We start from the raw sequence: 20036 nt of genomic DNA on the forward strand, positions 1-20036 counted from the left end.
GTACTCTGCATCTGTTGGCTTTGAAAACCCTGTTCTTTCTGAGCTCTGTTTGCATGCCCACCTTGAACATCCTATGGAGCAAAGAGGAGGCTCCTCATGGAACTGCCTCAGGCTGTGCATGCTTCAGACATGAGATTAAATAAACCTTTGGGGTTCATTTTTCTGTCTGGAGCCATAGAATCCACTAAGGTTTTGTTTAGGTAAGTATTTGAGTCTTGCATGTCTCCTTACCTGACTTAAGCATTTTTTTTTTTTTTTTTAACTGCACTTTGTGCCTGGCTAATGGATAAATGTTTCTTTTTTGCTTTATAGCATTCTTCTTGATGAAGAGGGTCACATTAAGATAACAGGTAGGTGAGGAACAGAAAATTTCATGCCTATAAACTGATGTTTTTTCTTCAGTATATTTCATGCATCTTGGTCTTTGGTTGGAAGGAGTTTGCTTACAAAACTTAGAAGCCAGAAGAGTTTGAGTGCTGAGTTTCTCTGTTGATTTGTCATCCCCCATGCTGCACAGCACATGGAGAACATAACATTCTCTTGGTAAAATTGTGCTCATGGCTGATGTGAAAGGTTTGGCTGCCTGCCATTGATGGAAGGATGCTCCCAATATAACTATTTAATCCAGGCAGGGGATGGCTGGAAAGACATCCCTTTGCCACTCTAGAGGCACAGTCTAGCCAACCTTTTCACTGGTGTGATCTGGGATTATTTGGTTAGCTGGGTGAGAATCCCCACTAGCACTGCCTTCAGCAAAGCTGAACTCTGTATATCTGCTTATTTAACCTCCCTTTGCCTTGAGCCAGAGCCTCATTCTGAGCAGGGGAGATGATGTGCCTGTTTTCAGGCTGTATTAGCAAGCACCAGGCAGGACTCCAGCACCGTGGAGTGTCTTTTCAAACCATTTAAGCGAGCAAAAGCACGAGCAATATATTTCAGAGACCTGACAAGCCGTTTTCTGTTGGACGTGGCAGATTTTGGTCTGAGTAAAGAGGCCATCGACCACGACAAGAGGGCGTACTCGTTCTGCGGCACCATCGAGTACATGGCGCCCGAGGTGGTGAACCGGCGCGGGCACACGCACAGCGCGGACTGGTGGTCCTTCGGCGTGCTCATGGTAAGGCCCAGAGCTGCTGGCTTCTGAAAGGTGCCTCTGCCAGGGGCCAGGTCCCCCTGGTAAAAACTGCAGTATCAGTGGAGTCTGTCTCTCCTCAAGCCAGCCTTTTAAAACTGCATACTCAGATGCTCACCTGTGTCCCTCCAGCCTCTCCAGTCTGTGTGCTGCTCTTGCTGGGGTAGGTGAAGAAAAGATCAAGGAGTTGGTTTGTGACACTGTGATGTTTTCAAAGCTGTATGAACACTGAGTTTTTGGAAGCAGGTGTTCACAATGTTCACAGCATTGTTTTATCAAGCACAGCTCTGTCCCTTGAGCCCAGACAGCAGGCAGTGCTACTCTCACAGGGACATGCTTGGACAATGCAGGTAATGGAGATAATGCAGCTGCAGATCTGCCCTGTGCCCAGGGCATGGCCATCACCAGCTGTGCCTCACAGGGCACCTCACCTGGTTGTCACAGCAGAGCCAGGGCAGAATCAGAAATCAGACATGTGCTCTTCCAATACAGCACCACTTCCTGTAGCATGGAGGCTGATTTTGGTAGCTATATGTTCCACTACATACCAAAATCCATAGAATATGTTTACATTTTGTTTACCTAAAGCAAGCAACTGATGGCACCAAAGGAAGTATAGGAAGCAATGTGAAAAACAGTGAAAATTTGGTTTAGGGAGGGCCTGCATCACTGATCTAGCAGGCTGGCAGCAGTTAATTAAATAGAAATACTGTAATTTATTGCCTGAATTATAAAAGGAGTGGAACATCCTTATCTCTTGTGGCCACAAATCCATTTGTGGATGCTCAGCACTTCTGAGCCATGTACGTTTATTCACAAAAATCAATAGGTTATGTCTCACAGCATAAATCTATCCCTGGCCTTTAACTTTTTTATTATATATTTCTTTTTGGTGAATAGCTGTGTCTTCCCATGCTTTGTCTCCCATTAAATGATGATTCATTTGGTGTATAGATTGTTCTTTCACCAGCCAATAAACTCTTAATGAACTGGACTACTTCCTCCCTGGGTTTTGCCAGGCTTTCTTTTTTTTTTTTTCTTTCCATTGCTCTTTTAAACCCTCCCCTAAGGGTACAGCATATTAGAATTAGAAAATATAAGAATTTTATAAGAATCTCCCTATAAAAGGAGATGAATTAAAGAAAGTAAACCCTTTAAACTCCAAGCTAATGCTTTAAGCCTTTAAGTGTTACCAGACATCTTAGAGAAAAATATGACAGTCAGTTCAACCTTTTTGCCTTTTCAGCATTTAGCTGGTTAGGACTGAAAAATGCATATTTCCACACACTAAATGTCTGGGAAGATTTTCTGGTGCTTTCACTCTGCTCTTTTCTCTTTGTTTTCCTTGTTCTGTCACATGTATGTCCTATTACAGAAGCTGTCTTTCTGTTAGTCTGAAAAACTGAAGATAATTAAATTGTATTAAAATTATTTAATAGCATTTCTTCCCAAGCGTGTTTCAGTACGATATAAAATAGATGAGGAAAATATACCAGTTGATGAAATATGCATGGATTCAAAAGAAGTGTATGTGATAGTGTAGTTTTCTTATTTAACATTTTTATCAAAAAGGGAACATATTAGGCAGACAGTTATGGCATGACCTCATAATCAGAGCAACCAAACACTCACTTGTCTGTTCTGTGAAGGGGGATTGATGATTCAGCAGGAAGAGTTGGGTTGTGCTGGCAGCTTCTTGCCAACCCAAATTCACCAGGGCATAGCCTAGAATCAAACTGAATGATCCTTGCACACTCCTTAAATGTGGCATGTTGTGATTATTAATAGCAAAGCAAACTTGCCTGAAAATGACTAAGTTCTGGTCTTATTTATTAATTATGTTATTAATTATATTGTGAATTATAATTCATCAGGAGTCTTACTGTCAACAACAGTAAAACTTCATTTACTGCCAGCTAGGTCTTTGACACAGGCCACACAACTGAAGCTGCTACCTGCTCTGTTTATTTGCTGCTCAGTTTATTTGAAATGTTTTATGGTAGCTTACTGTAAGTAAGGCACAGTTACACAAATCTTAAAATTTTCCCCTTCCAGCATTCCAGAAAACATGATTCTCCTTAAGTATGTGGTGATGACTGCTGAAACCCAGCTATAATTTCTGCTGGTGAATTTATGTGGTTTATCATGACCAAAGAGCTTTCCTTTTCTGCCTTTCTGTATCTTGCTCAGTGCCTTGGAGGTTTTGGATAGGGTATACTCTGCAAAAGCTTTGCATCAAGAGATCTTCATGGACAAGTGTCTGGCCTACATTGTTAAAAAGTTGGATATATAACTAATGCCTTTTCAACTGCACTGCAAGAGTCTTGATGCCCACACTGCCATCTCTGAAGCCCAGATAAACTGGTCTGCCTGATCTAACATGAACAAACCTCTTGGAAGGTTTGTCCTCCCAAAGCAGAGCCTTTGCAGTTCATCCTACCAGCTGATTCACAAGGTCACAGACGTTATGGAAGTTGTTTTTCCTTCAATTCAGGAGAAAAACACCGTACACTTTTAGAGTTGTGTGAGCAGAGAGGGGAATATAATCAGAGAAATGGCTATGATGACTTGGTAGCAGTCCCAAACAAGAAAAAATATGTTCATATGTGTCGGCAAGTAATTAAGTCTTCACAAGAAAAGAAAATGTCCCTTTGGTATCCAAAGTATTCAGCTCTGTACTAATTTTGTAGTAACTATACAGTGGCATTGGAAAAATCAATGCAAGACATCAAACTATTACAGTCTTTTACAAAATGCCATTATAGCACTTGTTTTATGTCCACTGCAAGAGATGGTCTTCATTAACATTATTTTGAATGTTTATGCTTGTTGCTATGTTAAGGGATTCAGCCCTTTGTGAGCACTAATTCATTATATTTCACACACACAGATAATAAAAAATATTTAATACATTTTGCAAGTATTAAACTGAGTGCTTGAGCACTTCAATACCTGGAAAGCGACTGGAAGTGTTGAGAGGAGAACCTGGCCATTCTGATGAGAGTATCTCTCTGTTTTTCAAAACTGAGTGGCATCAAGTTTCTTTGTAGCTTTGTGTTTTATCCTATGCTCATAATATTTCAGCAGACTTAGGCTGAAGTAGTTTGCACAACCTGCTCCCCTTCCATCTATCAGGAAGATATATCTGGTAGTTACCCAGGCTGAGGATTTTTTCTCATTCATTATCTTCCTCAATAACCTTCCTGGGTCACTTCTTCAATCCTGAATTTCCTCAGGGAATGTGGCACTCTTTTCCAAGGTCTTCCCACATGTATATCTTCTGGGAAGTGCTCATGTTTTGCCTACTGAAATTGGAGACTGCCCTGAAAACTAGAGAAAGGAAGCACTGGGTGGTACGTTGAGACCTCAGCAGAGATTGGATTATGTGACTCCAGAGACCCCTTCCCATTAAGCCTAATTCTGTGGTTCTCTAAATAGGTACCTGAACTGGAACAAAGAATATTTTCCTTTCTTGTACTTTCTTTGGTACAGAAATGAAGTCAGGGGTGGAGGCAGGTGCAGCCTTCTGAAGCAGTGTCTAACAGAATGTGGTCCTCCAAAACACCTGGGAAGTGAATTGGTGGAAGGAAGGAGCAGATGGTTCATACAGATGGGGAAGTAAGGAGAAGGAAAACTGAGTCTCCCAGCAAAACTATAGGGACTGTTTTAGTAGACAAAAGTACTGCAGAGCTCATTCACCCCCAGTCTCAGCTTCTTGCCAACCTGCTGTGATCCATACAGCTCTGTATTTATGTGCAGGAGTGTAAGCAGCTTGTACCCACTTCTGGATCTGTGTTTAGGTTTAGCAAGATTTTTGGCTTTTTGGAAAAAATAAGCAGGAAGACAGGTCACTGTGCAGTGAAATGATAGCTTGAACTGGTGAAATGAACAATTTAAATTTTTTTTTATTTCAGTCTTGTTCTTTAATTTTTAATCTTCAACACATTTAGTCAGGACTGCAATTGAGAAACTAATGCTTTCTTCCAGGTGCTGCTTAGCTAAGCTCATTGAAGTAAAAGAGCTCTGGTACACTTAACTTATGTGGGTGCCTTTCACTTCAAATATTGATGTTAAGTGCATTTCTTCTGGACCTGAATTAATCTCAACATTAGGCCTGGAGGTGTGGTAACCAAGTGCTGGCCATTACAGCAGCACAGTAAATGTTTCCTGCAGCCTCCAGAACAGTCATTCCCCCTGCTCCCTCCTGCAACTTAAATTTCTTCCAGATTCCTTCCTTCTTGTTTCTGCTCCTTGTGGCCACAGTACATTTGCAGGTATTCCTGGGATATTGGGGGGGTGGGACCTGCAGTCCCTTCCCACGTAGTCACTGACCAAGCAGCTGCTTTTATCTGCATCATCTGCATCAGCAGTGTCAAGCCCACTTATGCCAGTATAAATGAGATGTAGCAGCCACTGTTGGTGCCCCTAAATTAGATTTATTATAATAACAAAGTAACATGAGCAAGTGTAAGTGAACATTAGGTACTTACTGTGAGCATAAACACTCCAGAAATCGTGAGGAGGGCTTGGTACAACCTGTACCATTTCTGCTGCTGCCTTGGGAAGCAATGTTCTCTGCCCCTTATTCCCAGTATATCTGAGCACTTTTATCAGGACTGAGGCTCTAATAGGTCAGAATTACTTTGAAAATGGTATTTAAGCTCCAGCGTCATCTAGGCAGGTTTAAAAATTCTCCACTGTTTTGTTTACTTGTAGAAAACAAGCTGCTTTCCTCCAGGTCTACCAGGCAGTTCTTTTCTTGCCTCTTCTGACTCAAGCAGAAGTTAATACATTTCTTTTTTTCAAATCTTGTTTATATTTGGCAGCCATATACATTTTTAAAGTGGTTTTATTTCTGTTTCTACTATGTGCTTTAGTGCCTTGAGGTAATTTGTTACTAATGAAGATTAATTCTTGAATTAACTATATTCAATTAGTTATCTGGCTTCTAAACATCTCCTCTGCCCTTCTCCCAAAATTAGTATAGCGGTTTCACCATTAGTTTTCTTCTGTTTTCCATATTTTTCTTCTGGCATAGCTGTATTTAATCTGGGCAAAGGAAGAGTCAGGCTGTGGGGCAGTGACACAAGTTTTGGCAATGAAAGAATTCTTCTTAGCACAAACCTGCTTTTGGGGAGCACTGCAATTTCTTGTGGGATAAGGTACAAAAACTACATAAGCCCTGAGGAGCCTTTCCTGCCTTAGCAGGTATTTACTTATAGCAATGAGTATTAAGTATTAGATTAATTACTCTAGTTAATTAGCTGACTGTAGTAGAAGAGATCCAAAGCCTGAGTGACAGACACAAACAAGTAACAGCTCACCCTACCCTCAATGGGCACTGTTTTCCTTTGTGTCCAAGCTGAATTATGTTCTAGTCTTTTTATTTGGTGATACACTGCCTTCAGCCTCCCATGGTCAGAAAAAGGAGCTGCCACTCCATAAAACACCATGGTGAGAGCTGTGGGAAAGACCTGGTGCTGAATCCAAGTTAGGGAAGCTTCTTTGGCTGGGATTTGGTTGGGCTTTTTCACTTCTTACTGATATGAAATTCCTGTCAAATTTACTGAAAGCACTGATCTGTCTCCAAGGAACCATAACTGATTGATATCTCAACACTGGAGTTAGGCAAACAAGTGATGATGACTGTTGAGTTTTGCTTTGAAATTTAGGTTCAGTTAAATGTGACACTTGTGAGATTCACCACTGAGTACAGCCAGGGGAACCAAAGCAGGAGAGAAAAGGCACACTCAAAAGCCTTGAGGATGCAGGGTTTAGTCTTGTTTCTTCTGCAAAATATAGTAGTGGCATCGTTAAGTGGTGCAAATATAAAATCAAAGAGGTGGTTTGACTCAATATCAAAAGGTGGGGAGTGGCATATCAAATCCAGTTTCCTTGCAATGGTAGTCCATGCCAAACACCTAAGAGCCATATCCATGCTGGCTAAGGGTCCCTCCAGCCAAATACCTCATTGCCAGCATTGGTCATAAAGTAACAGGTGCTGGAGGAAACACCATATATGACACTTCTTCCCAAACATAACAAAACTTGACAACAAATATCAGTGTCAACAGTTTGTAGCATGTCTCTGGAATGGAACCATCATCCAGACTTGCTGTGCCATTTTTTTCTGAAGCACAGCTTGTTGGATCACTTTTTTTCCTCTAGTTTTCAGTTGTATTGGAAATAGAAGAGGGATGTGGTGTCTTTCAGCTATGCAGACCATCCCAATGCACATTTAATTTACCATTTTGTTGCTGCTCCACAGTTTGAGATGCTGACTGGATCCTTACCCTTCCAGGGAAAAGACAGGAAGGAGACAATGGCACTCATTCTCAAGTGAGTATCAAAACTGCTTTCATTCTTCTGAGTTAACTCTGCCCTCTGGAGACTCCATAGGGCACAAGTATGTGATGGGTAGAGAATGATTTTGTGCATAATGAACTTTCCAAAAGGTGAATTTACTAAGGCACACATAGCTGATGCCTGTGTTTAACCCTAAAACTGCCTTCAGAATAAACAGTAAGAAGTGAATTACTGAGAGAGCCTTACAAAAGAAATTTTTCTTACTTTTTATGATAATGTCATTATCCACAAAATGTGGGAAAGTCAGATTTCTGCAGGTTATCTTATATTTTGTGATTACCAAGTTTCAAATATTTTCCTTTGCTATGTCCCACTCCTTTAATGTTAAATGCACACAAAAGTATTTGAAGCTTAGCTTTGCTCACTAGTGCATTCTTTTAATGTAGTGGTGGATGGCCATGAGAAATGCTTCATTCTATTTAAACAGCATGCTGTTTAGGATATGTTTTTTAAATTCCTCTTGATTCCCAGATTTATTCCAGCAAACTAAAAAAGTGAAAAAAATTCTGTAGGAAAATGACCTATTTAGGTTACAAAAGCTTTATGAGATTCATTGAATCTGCTCCACCTCTAGTGAAGTCAGGGGTAAAACCTTCCTAAAGATCAGCAGAATAAGATCAGCTTCTCACCCTGCATTGCTCAATGCTTGGTTAGCCTTTGGTCACTGATTCCCTGTGTCTGCCCATCCTGACCGCTACAGTTCTGCTGTTTCAGCCACAGTGGGGTGGGGGAAAAGCTTGAAAAACCAATTTTCTTTCCAAGTGCTGTGTCCTTTCAGAGCCAAGCTGGGGATGCCGCAGTTCTTGAGCATAGAAGCGCAGAGCCTGCTGCGAGCCCTGTTCAAAAGGAACCCCTCCAACAGACTGGGTACGTGTGTGCTGGCTCAGGACACCTGCTGAGTGCTCCCTGCCTGTCACTGCTCAGCTGTGCCCTCAGCTCATCTTCTCCAGTGGTAATCCTCTTCACTAGGTGGCATCTGGCACTCCTTCCCAGAGCACAGTGAACCTGCAGCATCTCTAGAGAAGTTTGGGAGGAGTACAGGCAGAGCATTGGAATCTAAAACATGATATTAACTTGTGTTTCTTTTTTTTTTTGGTAAAGAGGATGAGTGAACTGCCAGCTTTTATGAATTATTTAAGACACCTATCATGTATGATAATATAGGGAACTGAGAAACAAGAGTGGTTTAAAATCTGTATAATTTAGCTGCAAATCTGAAGTTTCATCTCTCCCATTCTCAAATGTATTTCAATCCTGTCTCATTCTGTTCAAGGGGCAGTCTTGCAGTAGACTTTATTCTTAATTACCCGAATACACCATCTCCTTTCTACTGGTGTTGATGCCTTGGAGTGGCTACCTAGGCTAGACAGAGTTAAAAAAATAAAAGTAGGTATTTTTAAAGGCCTTCAATAGATACACCTTGGGCAGTGCAAAAGCCTTGCAGAGGCTACACCCAAAATGGACAATGGTCCATTTCAGAAAGATTAAGTTTGATCCATTTGCATATCAAGGGTTAATTCTCCAATTACAGCTTCAGGTAAGGAAGTCATATTCCCCCAGCTCACTCCCCCACACTTCACTTCTGTTTATACTTTTTGGGCCTGAGGCTGTGGTGTGTCCTTGGGTCTCAGGACCAGAGGGATTGTTTTGTCTAACCAAAACATGAATATAGTTAACTACACTTTGTGTGGAGTTTAGACCTATGCACTAAGGCAGTATAGGATCTGAAAAATATAAAAGTTAAAATCTTAAGGCATCAGTGTGTCTTCACCCTTTGTTAATAATCCTGTTTAGATGTATATATTGGATAATGTATCTTATGTCATCTGTTCCCTGTTTATGAGTTTTATTAAGAAATTAATTGCATTTGATGAGGTCATGGGCAATGCCTATGGCATGGCTGCCACTTCAGATTTTATCATTGCTCCCCACAGGTCCCCAGTGAAGCCCAGTGCTGGGTGGCAGTGGGGATTGTCCTGTCTCTGTGGCCCCTCTCCTGCTAGGGGGATCCCATATAGCCCACAGAGGGAATGCCTTCCCAATTGTTTTACCTCTTGATCTAAATGGGAGCCTTGTAGTCTAATACAGTGCAAAAACATGAGAGTAGAAAAACACATTTTCTCAGCAGGTTTCAATTGCTCTCAAGCAATTTGTTTTACACTGGAAAAATAGAGTATTGGGATTTCTGGGTTTAATCTCTGTTCAGAAAAAATAGGTGCTGCACCAAATATGAACTTTTTGCCACTACCTACTTCTGTTTCTTTCAGCTATTTCCTCCCTCTCTCCATCTCTTGGTTTTATTCTGCTCTGCTTGTTTTCCATTCAAAATGGAGCTCCAGTGAAGTCAGTGGGGGTCTCTGGATACCAGTCCTTAAATAAAAAGCTACTCACTAAAACTTGGTTTTAGCCATAACTGTTCTAACCCTCATATGTTAATAATGAGGAATTGCTAGGGGTCAAGGTTTTAAAATCTGAGGTTTATTGAAATACTGAGAAGGAGAAAAAAACAAATAAAGAAATTATTTATAATACAAACATCCAATGAAATAAAATCTAAAAGAGTAGCAGAAAGATAGATCTTAACATTTCAGAGATAATGGTATAAAGCTCCTGAAGGCATTCTCTGTTTTAACTGATTGAAAATCAGCACAAAGGACGATGGAAAGGGACCTGTTGATAAAAAGAGAAGAAAAGCTTGAATGGTTGGCCTAAATACTGAACAGAAGTCAGTCAATAAAAGGACTGCTACAACCTTGTGGATTTTAGTTTTCCTGGGAAAGGAATAATAATATTAAAAGAAAAGTAGGCTTAGACATACAGTTTTGAAAAATCCTTGGAAAGTTAATGAAGCATGCTAAAATAAATGAACCATATTATGAATCAAACACTTGATTTTTGCCATTGTTTCATAAATTTACAAATATGGAAAGTGCATTTAGTTCCAAAATCCAATATTAAACATTTACAAGATAAAAAGATGATTTTTGCCATTTGATTTTGGTACCTTAACAAACAGAAGTGAAGATTGTTTACGTATTTTGAAATTTTGCTTTGAAATTTTGTTTTGAAGCTTCGGATTATTAATGGAAGAAATATTAGGGTCAGAACAAGTTAGACAGGACTGAAAATAAATTTAGCAATCTGATTTACCTGGTTCTGTTTTTAAGTCTGATGCCCATATTAATATTTGTGACAAAGTTTTAAGGAACGGAAATTTTTCCTGTGGTATCCCTGGTTTTGGGCTCTGTCTGTTCTTTTCTAAACCTATTTGCTAGTGTCTTACAGTGTCTGAGCATTTATCCCAGTCCTGAAAAATCAGTCTGGCACTTGGGTTTCATCCTGATATGGTAAATAACATTTACTGCACGTTGCAGTTTCCAATCACCACCACAGAGCTCAAAGCATTTTTCACAGTTATTTCTTTCCTGAAAGATTTGCTTAATGCAATTCTCTTCAGAGTAACTCTGTTGGTTTTGTGTTTCTGTTGGCATTGCTACAATCAGAATGAATCTGCCAAGGGAATCTTGCAAATTTCAGACTGTGCATTGAAAAAAATATGCTAGGGAAGTCATAGAACAAGTCCTATTCTAAGACTTCTTATTTTCTTGTTCAGTACCCATGGACCATAAAAAACTGCCTAAGGGCATGTAAGAACAGGATAAACACATATGTTGCTTCACCCAAATTTTCTCCTACCCTATTCCTGTTTTAAGGTCAAGCAAGGGGATTCCTGAGCCTCTTGTGGTTTGTCGATGAAGTAATCCTCAACAGATTTCTTTTCAACAGTTTCCTGGCCTCCCCATGAACCCATATAAGTATTTTGCACCACATAATCTTTTCCAAGTAATTCCACATCACACAACTGTCTGTTTCCTGAGGAAACATCTCCAGGTTCTTCTAAACCTCATTCCTGCTGGCATCATTTAATGATCTATTTTATACTTGGTCATCTGTTTCCAGGCTGAAAAGCCCTGAGCTACTCAGTCATTCCACAATATTCCTTGTTGGCCTTCTTTGGTTTTTCCTAACTTTACAGAGGAGTGTGTCAGCTACAATCCATACTCCAATTGCAGAAATGCAACAGACTTACACAGTGACAAATGTTGTCCCTTTTGTCCTCTCTTCGTTTTCTAAGGTTTGATTTCATGTTGTGTTTGCCTAGAAATGTCTGTCTGGCATAACCTACAGACTCCTCAGCAGGGCTGATCACCTCTGAGCACATAATTTTGTATTGCAGGCTGGAATTGTTTACCCCCACGTGCATCACTTGTGTTTGCCTATACTGAAAGGGATGGGGAATTAATCAGATCATCCCTCTTTGCTGTTTTCCAGCAGACCTGACAGACAATCCTGCATGTTATGTTTACAGAGTGTTTGCTTCCTGTATCATTCATCTGTGAATGTGAAGCAGGCTGTAGGAAGCAGTTCCTGATCATTGCATTTTGACAAATATCAATAACAATCTTGAACACAAGGAGCACAGAAATCACATTTTACAAAAGCTTCAGTTGAAAAGGCCTTTATAAAGCTGCCTATAATGTTGATCTTCCCAAAGTACAAACATTGCATGTATACAAAGCTGAGTATCTCAGGTGCTGAGTGCCCCTTACAAGGTGCTTGGGAATCCCAAATCCCCTTGGGAATCAAGGTTGCTCAGCATGCTCATGAAGAATTAGGCTGGGTACCCTTCAGGAACTGATTCCAGAATTGCAGTGCAAAGCCTTTGCTTCCAGAGTTTAATTCTCCTTGAAATGAAAATGAAAGGTGCTATTAATAAGGTCAAATCAACCCCCAAAATGGCATTCTAAATCCTCTCTGACAGTTCTTTTAATTATTACTGAGTACCTGTTTGGTTCTGTGACAGCACTGAAGCAAATAAATTGAGCTGAAGGAATAAAAAAGTCAATCTTCAGTGAAAACATAAGGCAAAAATAATGAAGGAATTAGTTTCATTATGAGACCTCAGAAGACTTTCCCTAAATTTCCTACAGTAGTAATGTAACAGAAGTTTAATAGTGAAGGAAGCATAATGCTGAGAATGATGATTTTGGTACTCTCAGGAATTTGAAGGCAGTATGTGAAGAGGGAGAACCTAAAACCCTGGCTTACCTCAAATAATTTCTGAGCCTTTTGGCATTTTGAGTTTATACTTGCCTGCAGTGCAGCTTTCTGTGCCTGTGAAGAAGAGTAGCTAGTCAAGATTGGAAAGTCAGTGTGGATAGAAAAACTGGCACTGGTGGAGCCTTGCCAGAGCATTGGGATATCCTGGGACCTTTCCTGATCTTGCTGGTGCATGCACTCTGCTGTGGCTGAAATCCCATGTCTCACCCAAAGCCTTGGCAGCATCCTCAGTTAGAGGAAAGCAGAAGAATCTTGGAATGAGAGGCTCATTACTGAAGTCTGTATCTATGGCAGTTCACACTGTGGTGGCAGTTGCACCACTCAGAATCTCTTGACTAGAATGGTTCAGATGGGCACTCTCACCTTGTCAGAAGAAAGGTGGGGATGGGGAGGGAGAGTAGAGAAGAGACATGATGCAGCTCTCTTATAAGCATGACTTCATTTTGATTCTTTCATTCTCTTCTCAGGTGCTGGGTTTGATGGAGTAGAAGAAATTAAACGCCACCCTTTCTTTGTTACTATAGACTGGAACGTAAGTGGAGCAGCGTTATTTTTTTCTTAGCTACATTTTTTGAAGACAAACTGCCATGCATAGGAAAAAGATTACTTTCTCTGACATAGAGAGCCTAACTTCTCTAACACAGAGGAGTTAGAGCCTTTTCAGTGAGTGCCTCTGTCTCTTGCATGCATGTTGGCATCAGTACTCAAAATTGGAACAGTTGATCAAATTAAACGTGATTCAAGTAAGACATGTCAGATGTGATTAACAGAATGCTAAACAAGGATTTGTTTTATTGCTATCAGCTGCAGCTCATGAAGGTGGTGGTACAGATTGTCTGAGTATTTGATTTAGACCCATAAGAGGTTAAACCTCACATTTTCAGCATCGTATTTGTTCAAAGTAACTTATTCTTAGACAAACCTGGAGGCAAGCATTTTTCATTCTTGATCTGGACATCTGCCAGTGCATCAGAGCTGCTGCTTGCCACATCCCCTAGCATTTTCTAGTTTATCCAACTTGTGTAATGGTATTGTTGTGTTTCTTCAGTATGTCATGCATTCACTCATGAGTGCTAGTACAACAGGTAACTTTGATGTAGTTCTTATGGGAAATGCTGGTAAAACTACGTGAATCTATGTGACAGAGCCATTCTCAAACTGCTGCCCAGGACTTTGCAGTAAAGCTAATTCCTCCATGAGAGAACATTTTGTGGTGTCCAGGTAGCCTTTGAAAGGCCCACAAACCCATTTAATTTGGAAAAATTCATTTAAAAAGTCTGATTTGGGTTGCATGTTGAAGATTGTCATGATTCACAAGCACATTAAAATATAATCAATGAAGGTGGACTTTTGAGACTTTTCTTTGTAGTCCAGCTGACTTTTAGTCCCATTAAAAATGTTCTGGAGTCTAGAGTGTCTTTGCTTTTCTAATTCTTACTAACAGTGAGATTCTGTGTGAAGACTTTGCATTTATAAGAACAGTAAGTGAAAATAAAAAATAGAGAGTCCAGAGAACTTGGGTTATTGATTATGATGATAATTATTAAATAATAATATTAATACCAGTAACAATAATATTATTTTGTGTATTGCCCCAATATTTCTTCAGTCCTCAGCTTTGCCATTGAAATAGAGGTCATATGGCTACATCTTGCTGTAATAAGAAGCTCTGTAACAGTGAGAGGGTTTTTCTTTCTTCTGTGTTTGCTAGGGGAGCAGCTCACTAACTCATCATAAATAAATGAGGCTCTGCATCTTGGAAAGGTTTTCAGGAAAGTCATTTCTGTCCCATGAGAATACTCAAGACCACCTTCTGTCATGATAATTGGTGATTCTTTCAAGCTCTGCTCTTTAGGGAACCATTTCATGCCTGTCCTAAGGAAACTCTACAGTCCTCCATCATTTGAAAAAACTCTTATGGACAGGGAAATATCTACCACGAAGAAGATAGGTATGCTTGAATATGCCTTGGAGCAAGAGAGGAAGGTGGATTTAATTGCCCTTTGATGTGTTATCGAGCCCTCTAACTCTGCTGTGAAATATAGCTGTAAAAATCCATTTTAATCCAACATAATTAGTCCTTATTGCACTCTCTTGGAGACAGATCACTATTACACTGACCAGCTATCATCTTTGTAATATATTTCCTCATTTTATCCTAATTTTGCAATCACTCAAAAAGATCTTGGGAGGCTTATCTTATTCCAGCAGCTACAATTCTATATGCATTTCAGAGCAGTGTGAGCCTGGCCCTGAGCTGAAGCCAGGATTTTGGTTCTAAATAATCATCCAGCCAGTTGCTAATATGTTCTCCATGGACAGAAACAGAACAGGGTCAGAGGACAGAAATGGATCAGACATGGATGTTTAGCACTGGTCTCTGTACAGCTGCAGGAAAAGAGTCCCTGCTGCCCTCATTTTGTTCTCCCATGATGTGTACAGAATCTCCCACATCAGTTTGCAGACAGTCAGCAAACAGCACTGTTGGGATGGGACAGAAATGATGATTTACTTTGTGCCTTGGCAATATAAAGACCTGAGAGAGTAAGAGGCAAGCTCTTTTGGAGAACTACTGTGCCACCTTGGCAGCTGTGATAGACAGGACTGCTGTGACTGACAGCTCAGAAAATTTCAGCAACTGTAATAAAACAATCCTCCATCAAAAGCCCCCTTATAATGAAGGGTGAGAACAGGTTAGGGTCTGCTAGAAATGTAGTGTGAGACAGGTTTGTTTTAATCATGATTTTTCCTACAAGAGTGACGTGATAAGCAGGGACAAAGCACCTGGTTGCATCATCTAATTTTAAAGAGAGATTCAAAAGAGAAATGAGTTAGCTTCTTCCTCTAAGCCGTGTGTGAAGTGATACTAGAAGTGCAGATGGAACCCTGTGACTCAGGCTTTCATTTCACAGTTTTCAGAGCTGTTCCCTTGGGGTTTGGATTGGAGCTGGTTATTTTCTCTGTCCCTGGAGTGTTTACCTGTTGGGGCAGTCATTTCCCACCTTTTGCTGTCTTCAAACAGACACAGCCAGATATAATGTCTGGTTTGGATGAACACCCAGTGGAAATAGCAAACACAGTGCAGGAACAGCCCCTGTCAGGGTGCTGCAGATGCTGCTGCCACTGCATGCCAAGGCAGTAAGGGCAATCCTGAAAAACTTGAATGTGCCCAGGGAATTTTCCTTCTCCCAGCCTTTCATAGAAGCTGTTCCCATGTTCCAGGGTTCCATCCTTAAGCAAAATCTCCAGCCACTTAGGGTTTAACTTCTGGCTAACTTCTGCACTAAATGAACTGTGGACAATGTCCACAGAATCTGTGAACAATCTGAACCCAGACTTAAATGGTGGCATGAGACTCTCTAAGATTCACATTTTTACAGCTGTTACCCTGTAACAAAGCCCGAAATTCCCACTTTGCAGAGTGAAAAATAGCTGGAGGTCTCTGCAAATATCAGTCTTGCTGCTGTGAGGCATTCAGCAGGCACCATGACACAAATCCAATCGATCTGTTGTTAAATGGATGGACTGTCTTTGATGATCAAGGCTGGGATGCTCAGGGGAGACATGAGATGTCCAGCTCCTTGACAGTTTTACCTGCTTATTAACCTTGCACCTCCTTTTCTTCTTAAGACAAGCAGACCTAAAAAGAGTTGACCTCAGATAATTTAAGTCATTGGCTCCAAGCAAGCACAGTCTGGTTCCTGATATTTTACTACTGTTTCTTCTTTCCAGGTCATGCATAATGAATTTCTGGCTTTTCATTGAAAATGAAAAGTTAAATCCCTTTGCAGACTGCTGCCGGAGGAGTGGGCTATAAACAGTAGTTTTTGTTTGGATGACAGACTAAATTGGAACCAGAGCAAATGACATGCTTGAAAATGAACTGTCAAATACAGCTGAGGAAAGAAGTGGGAAGAAAGTGAATGCCAACTCTTTTTCCTTTAATATTAATCAGAGATCAAACTGAACTGAAAATGTGAATTATTTAATTGCAGATTTTACCAACAGCAAAAAATTAATCCTGGGGTCTGAATTCTGCCAGCTTTTCTATCATTTGCAGGCAATAACATTGAGTCATTAATCTAGGAGAGGACAAGCATTTAAGAATGTAGTCCATCCTTTTGTCTGCTTATTGGATTTGCCATGACAGGTTTATGTATCAAGGGAGTTTATTCTCATGCTACAAATGCACCACTGTGTAGGGTAGCATCTTTCTATTTCTAGAAGGTGTCTAAGGAATAATTCAATTCTTCATCAAAGAAACTCAGGAAATTATTAAATAGTTTTTAATGAAATTAAACCATTTTCTTTTTCTTGATATTTGCCAGGCACATGTAAAGAGCATTTACATCTCTGGAATTATACTGCTCTGCTTTTCCTGGTCCTCAATTATTTCATTTAGTTAACCCTATTCAAGAGCTTGGGGGGGAAAGGTGTGATTTAGGCAGTTTACTTTTTGCTGTGTTGTTGTCTAATTTTTATCACAAATGGGTAAGGAAATGGAAAAGGGAGTCATCAGGGTTGTGCTCAAAGGAAGTGCCTTTCACTCACACAAGCAACTTGTTTCCATCCCCTCCCAGAAAGAGAATTTGTGATTATAAATCTTTAGGTGGTGTGTGACTCACGCTGAATCTCAAATCCCTCCCTAGTAGTGGAGGATGTGGGTTAGGGATTCAAAATACAAATGCAGCTACAGCAGCACTTAAAAAACTACAGATGGGGGAAGGAATTAAGAGGCCAGAGAGAATATGGTTATGATAATGAAAAGAGAGTGCAATTCCTGAATGATGTACAGCTCTGAAACATTTTCCAATTTTTGGACCTCACAGGATGAGCTGTGCAGTTAATTCCATGAGGAAGCATGTGCCTGTGACCATATTGCAGTAGAAGCACTGCAGTTGTGAATTAAGACAAATAGAGGGAAGCTGGGAAGCAAATAGCTTTCTCAAGGTGAAATCCTAGCAACAGAAAAACCTTCAGTAGGTGCTGAGTTCTCTTGTAAAGTTCTGTGCAGGCAGAAAAAGATGTATGTTAATTACTAGGTTGATCTGTTCAGCTGATGAGTGACACTTCCTGCTTAAGATTGCAATTGGCTTTTAATTATTTGGAAGACTGGCTTTTCATTGTGGCTCACTGCAGTTATTCATCTCCTTTCCTCTCCAAAAATATGGAGCAGTTTTACACAAGCAGGAACTTTTTATGGTGAAATGGCCATTAATTATTACAGAGTCATTTCCAACCTTGCTGTTTCACTTTCCCAAGGAATCATAATTCAACCACAAATATATCCTTTATGTTAAAGCAAATACTATGCTACAGAATATTATGCATCAAGAACCTTTATTTATCAATGCAAAATCAAATTCAAACTATGGCAATATGTATATATCTTAGATTTGACCACATGATTTGTATTACAGAAGTTAATTCCCCAGAAAATACACAGTTAAAAAGAATCTTCCCATATGCAAGGAGCTGGACAAGCATTTAGTAATGTCCATTAAACATTTTGAAAATTCAGTTCATCAGGAAGTTGTTTTAAGGGCTAACCTAAAAATACATATTGCAAGCAGTCATAAAGTTGAACTCTCTAGTTCTTATCATGACTTGAAAGTTTGCATTAAATGTATATTTATGCTTAGACATGTTAATTATGAGGAACTGTCTGTGGCAACTAATTCAGCCTTTTGAAACCTGAGAACAAAAGCATTTCTAGAAAGGAAATGCAGTCTAAGGACTGCAACACAGGGCAGGAGTCAAACTGGAGCTCTGTTCCCCATGCTGTATTCAGCATGATGTTTGGTATTGGCCATTTCAGGCAGAGATGATGCAAAGATGGCTGAAATCAATAGGGCTCTTTCCATTAACCTCTACAGGCTTTGGATCACATCCAGACATCCTCACCTCAGTGTGTGTGTCTGTGTGTGTATGAATGCTTGCAGTGGAGCATGGTTGAAGATCTCTGAGAATGAGTAAAAAGGCCACGAAGTCCCTCATAATGAAGGCAGGATGTATTAGGATGAATTTATGGTGCCTGTTGCATAGGTGATCCCCTATGTGATTCTTCAGTCACCAACAGAAACTTGCCCACCTAGCAGTACTGTTATACACCTTCCTCTCTTCCTTATTTTTCTTTGTTTTAATCCTCACTTCAAGCCACATGTAGAGCTTCAGTGTGACTGCCCACCCATCCACAGTGCTTTCTCCCCAGCATCTTTTGATGGGAATTTCATGTAATCATCAGCTTCCCTTTTACCAGATATGCTAAAAGAACAAGTCTCTTGTTTAGGTTGTAAGGACCAGGCAGCCAAGCCTGTTGCTCTGCTCAGTCTGGCAGCACATCAAACACATTGCTGTTCTTGATAGATCATGAATGCTAAAGCAGTCATGGCTTCCCAGCAGTTCTTTGTGCTGATTGCCATTGCTGTGCTGCTGAAGTCATCCTGTTTCCTGGTCTTACCCTTGCACATCCCAGTCCTGCCCTTAGACCAGTGGATTTTCACATGCCCCAGCTGGAATACTGTTCCAGTCCATGGGCTAAATTTCTGCCAGGAACATTTGTGTTTATGTTTAGGATTCCAGTAGCTAAAATGTGTGGGGGCCATCCAGGGCACAGATTTTAAGCTGCCTGGTAAAGCAAGAGCCAGAACCACGGCTACATCATCCTTTTCTGTCAGTCCAGCAAGGATAGCATGGGGCTGAGAGAGGGCACCCTAAGGAAAGCAGGGGAGTCTATCCAGATACTGGGAGTGTACACACTGATGCTGATTGTGATCTGTTTTTATCCTTGTAGAAACTGTACAGAAAGGAAATCAAGCCCCCCTTCAAGCCCGCGGTGGGGCGGCCAGAAGACACTTTTCATTTTGATCCAGAGTTCACATCCCGGACCCCCACAGGTTAGTAAGCTGGCACAGGGGTAATATACCTTTGCAGTTAGTAAATTCATTCATCCTTTGCCCTCCCTATTCCAACACAACCTAAAAGTCTGATCACCTGTGGCATTACAGGGTTTTTCCATATCCAGCAGGAAGCAATGACTGGTTTTGCTTTTCCAGCAAAAGAAGCTCATAAGCCTTCACTGGCTTCATATTAATTCATCTTCAGGAAGAACAGATTTCACATTTTATAAAGGAAAAATAATTATTGTTTTGCTATTTTGTTACTCATCTTTGCTTACACTAGCTGAATTTAGCTATTTTAAATTACCTTGGCTTCAAAGAATTTTGTATCTCTGCAAGTTAGTATTTAATTATATATTGCACAGATGTTTCATTTAATTGTGACATCCCACAGACTGTGGACTGTTGGAAGTTAATGTGTGGTTAAAAGCTATGAAAAATCATCCAGTTCTCAGGTCAGCAAAGTTATGCCAACAGGAAATTTGGCCCACAATATTTAGAAAATGCTTGCAGAGAGA

The 20036-nt window shown here is 40.3% G+C and overlaps 1 protein-coding gene across 1 annotated transcript in view; it reads left to right on the forward strand.

Moving 5' to 3' along the window:
* RPS6KA2 (ribosomal protein S6 kinase A2) overlaps positions 1-20036 on the forward strand; it is a 146156-nt gene that overhangs the window by 88475 nt on the left and 37645 nt on the right. The window contains exons 7-12 of the mRNA XM_056487929.1: positions 313-350; positions 975-1117; positions 7401-7471; positions 8277-8365; positions 13087-13151; positions 19413-19515. Coding sequence (XP_056343904.1) covers positions 313-350; positions 975-1117; positions 7401-7471; positions 8277-8365; positions 13087-13151; positions 19413-19515 — 509 coding nt within the window. The remainder of the gene's footprint in view (positions 1-312; positions 351-974; positions 1118-7400; positions 7472-8276; positions 8366-13086; positions 13152-19412; positions 19516-20036) is intronic.

Source organism: Oenanthe melanoleuca, chromosome 3, assembly GCF_029582105.1.
Source record: "Oenanthe melanoleuca isolate GR-GAL-2019-014 chromosome 3, OMel1.0, whole genome shotgun sequence".
NCBI lineage: Eukaryota > Metazoa > Chordata > Aves > Passeriformes > Muscicapidae > Oenanthe > Oenanthe melanoleuca.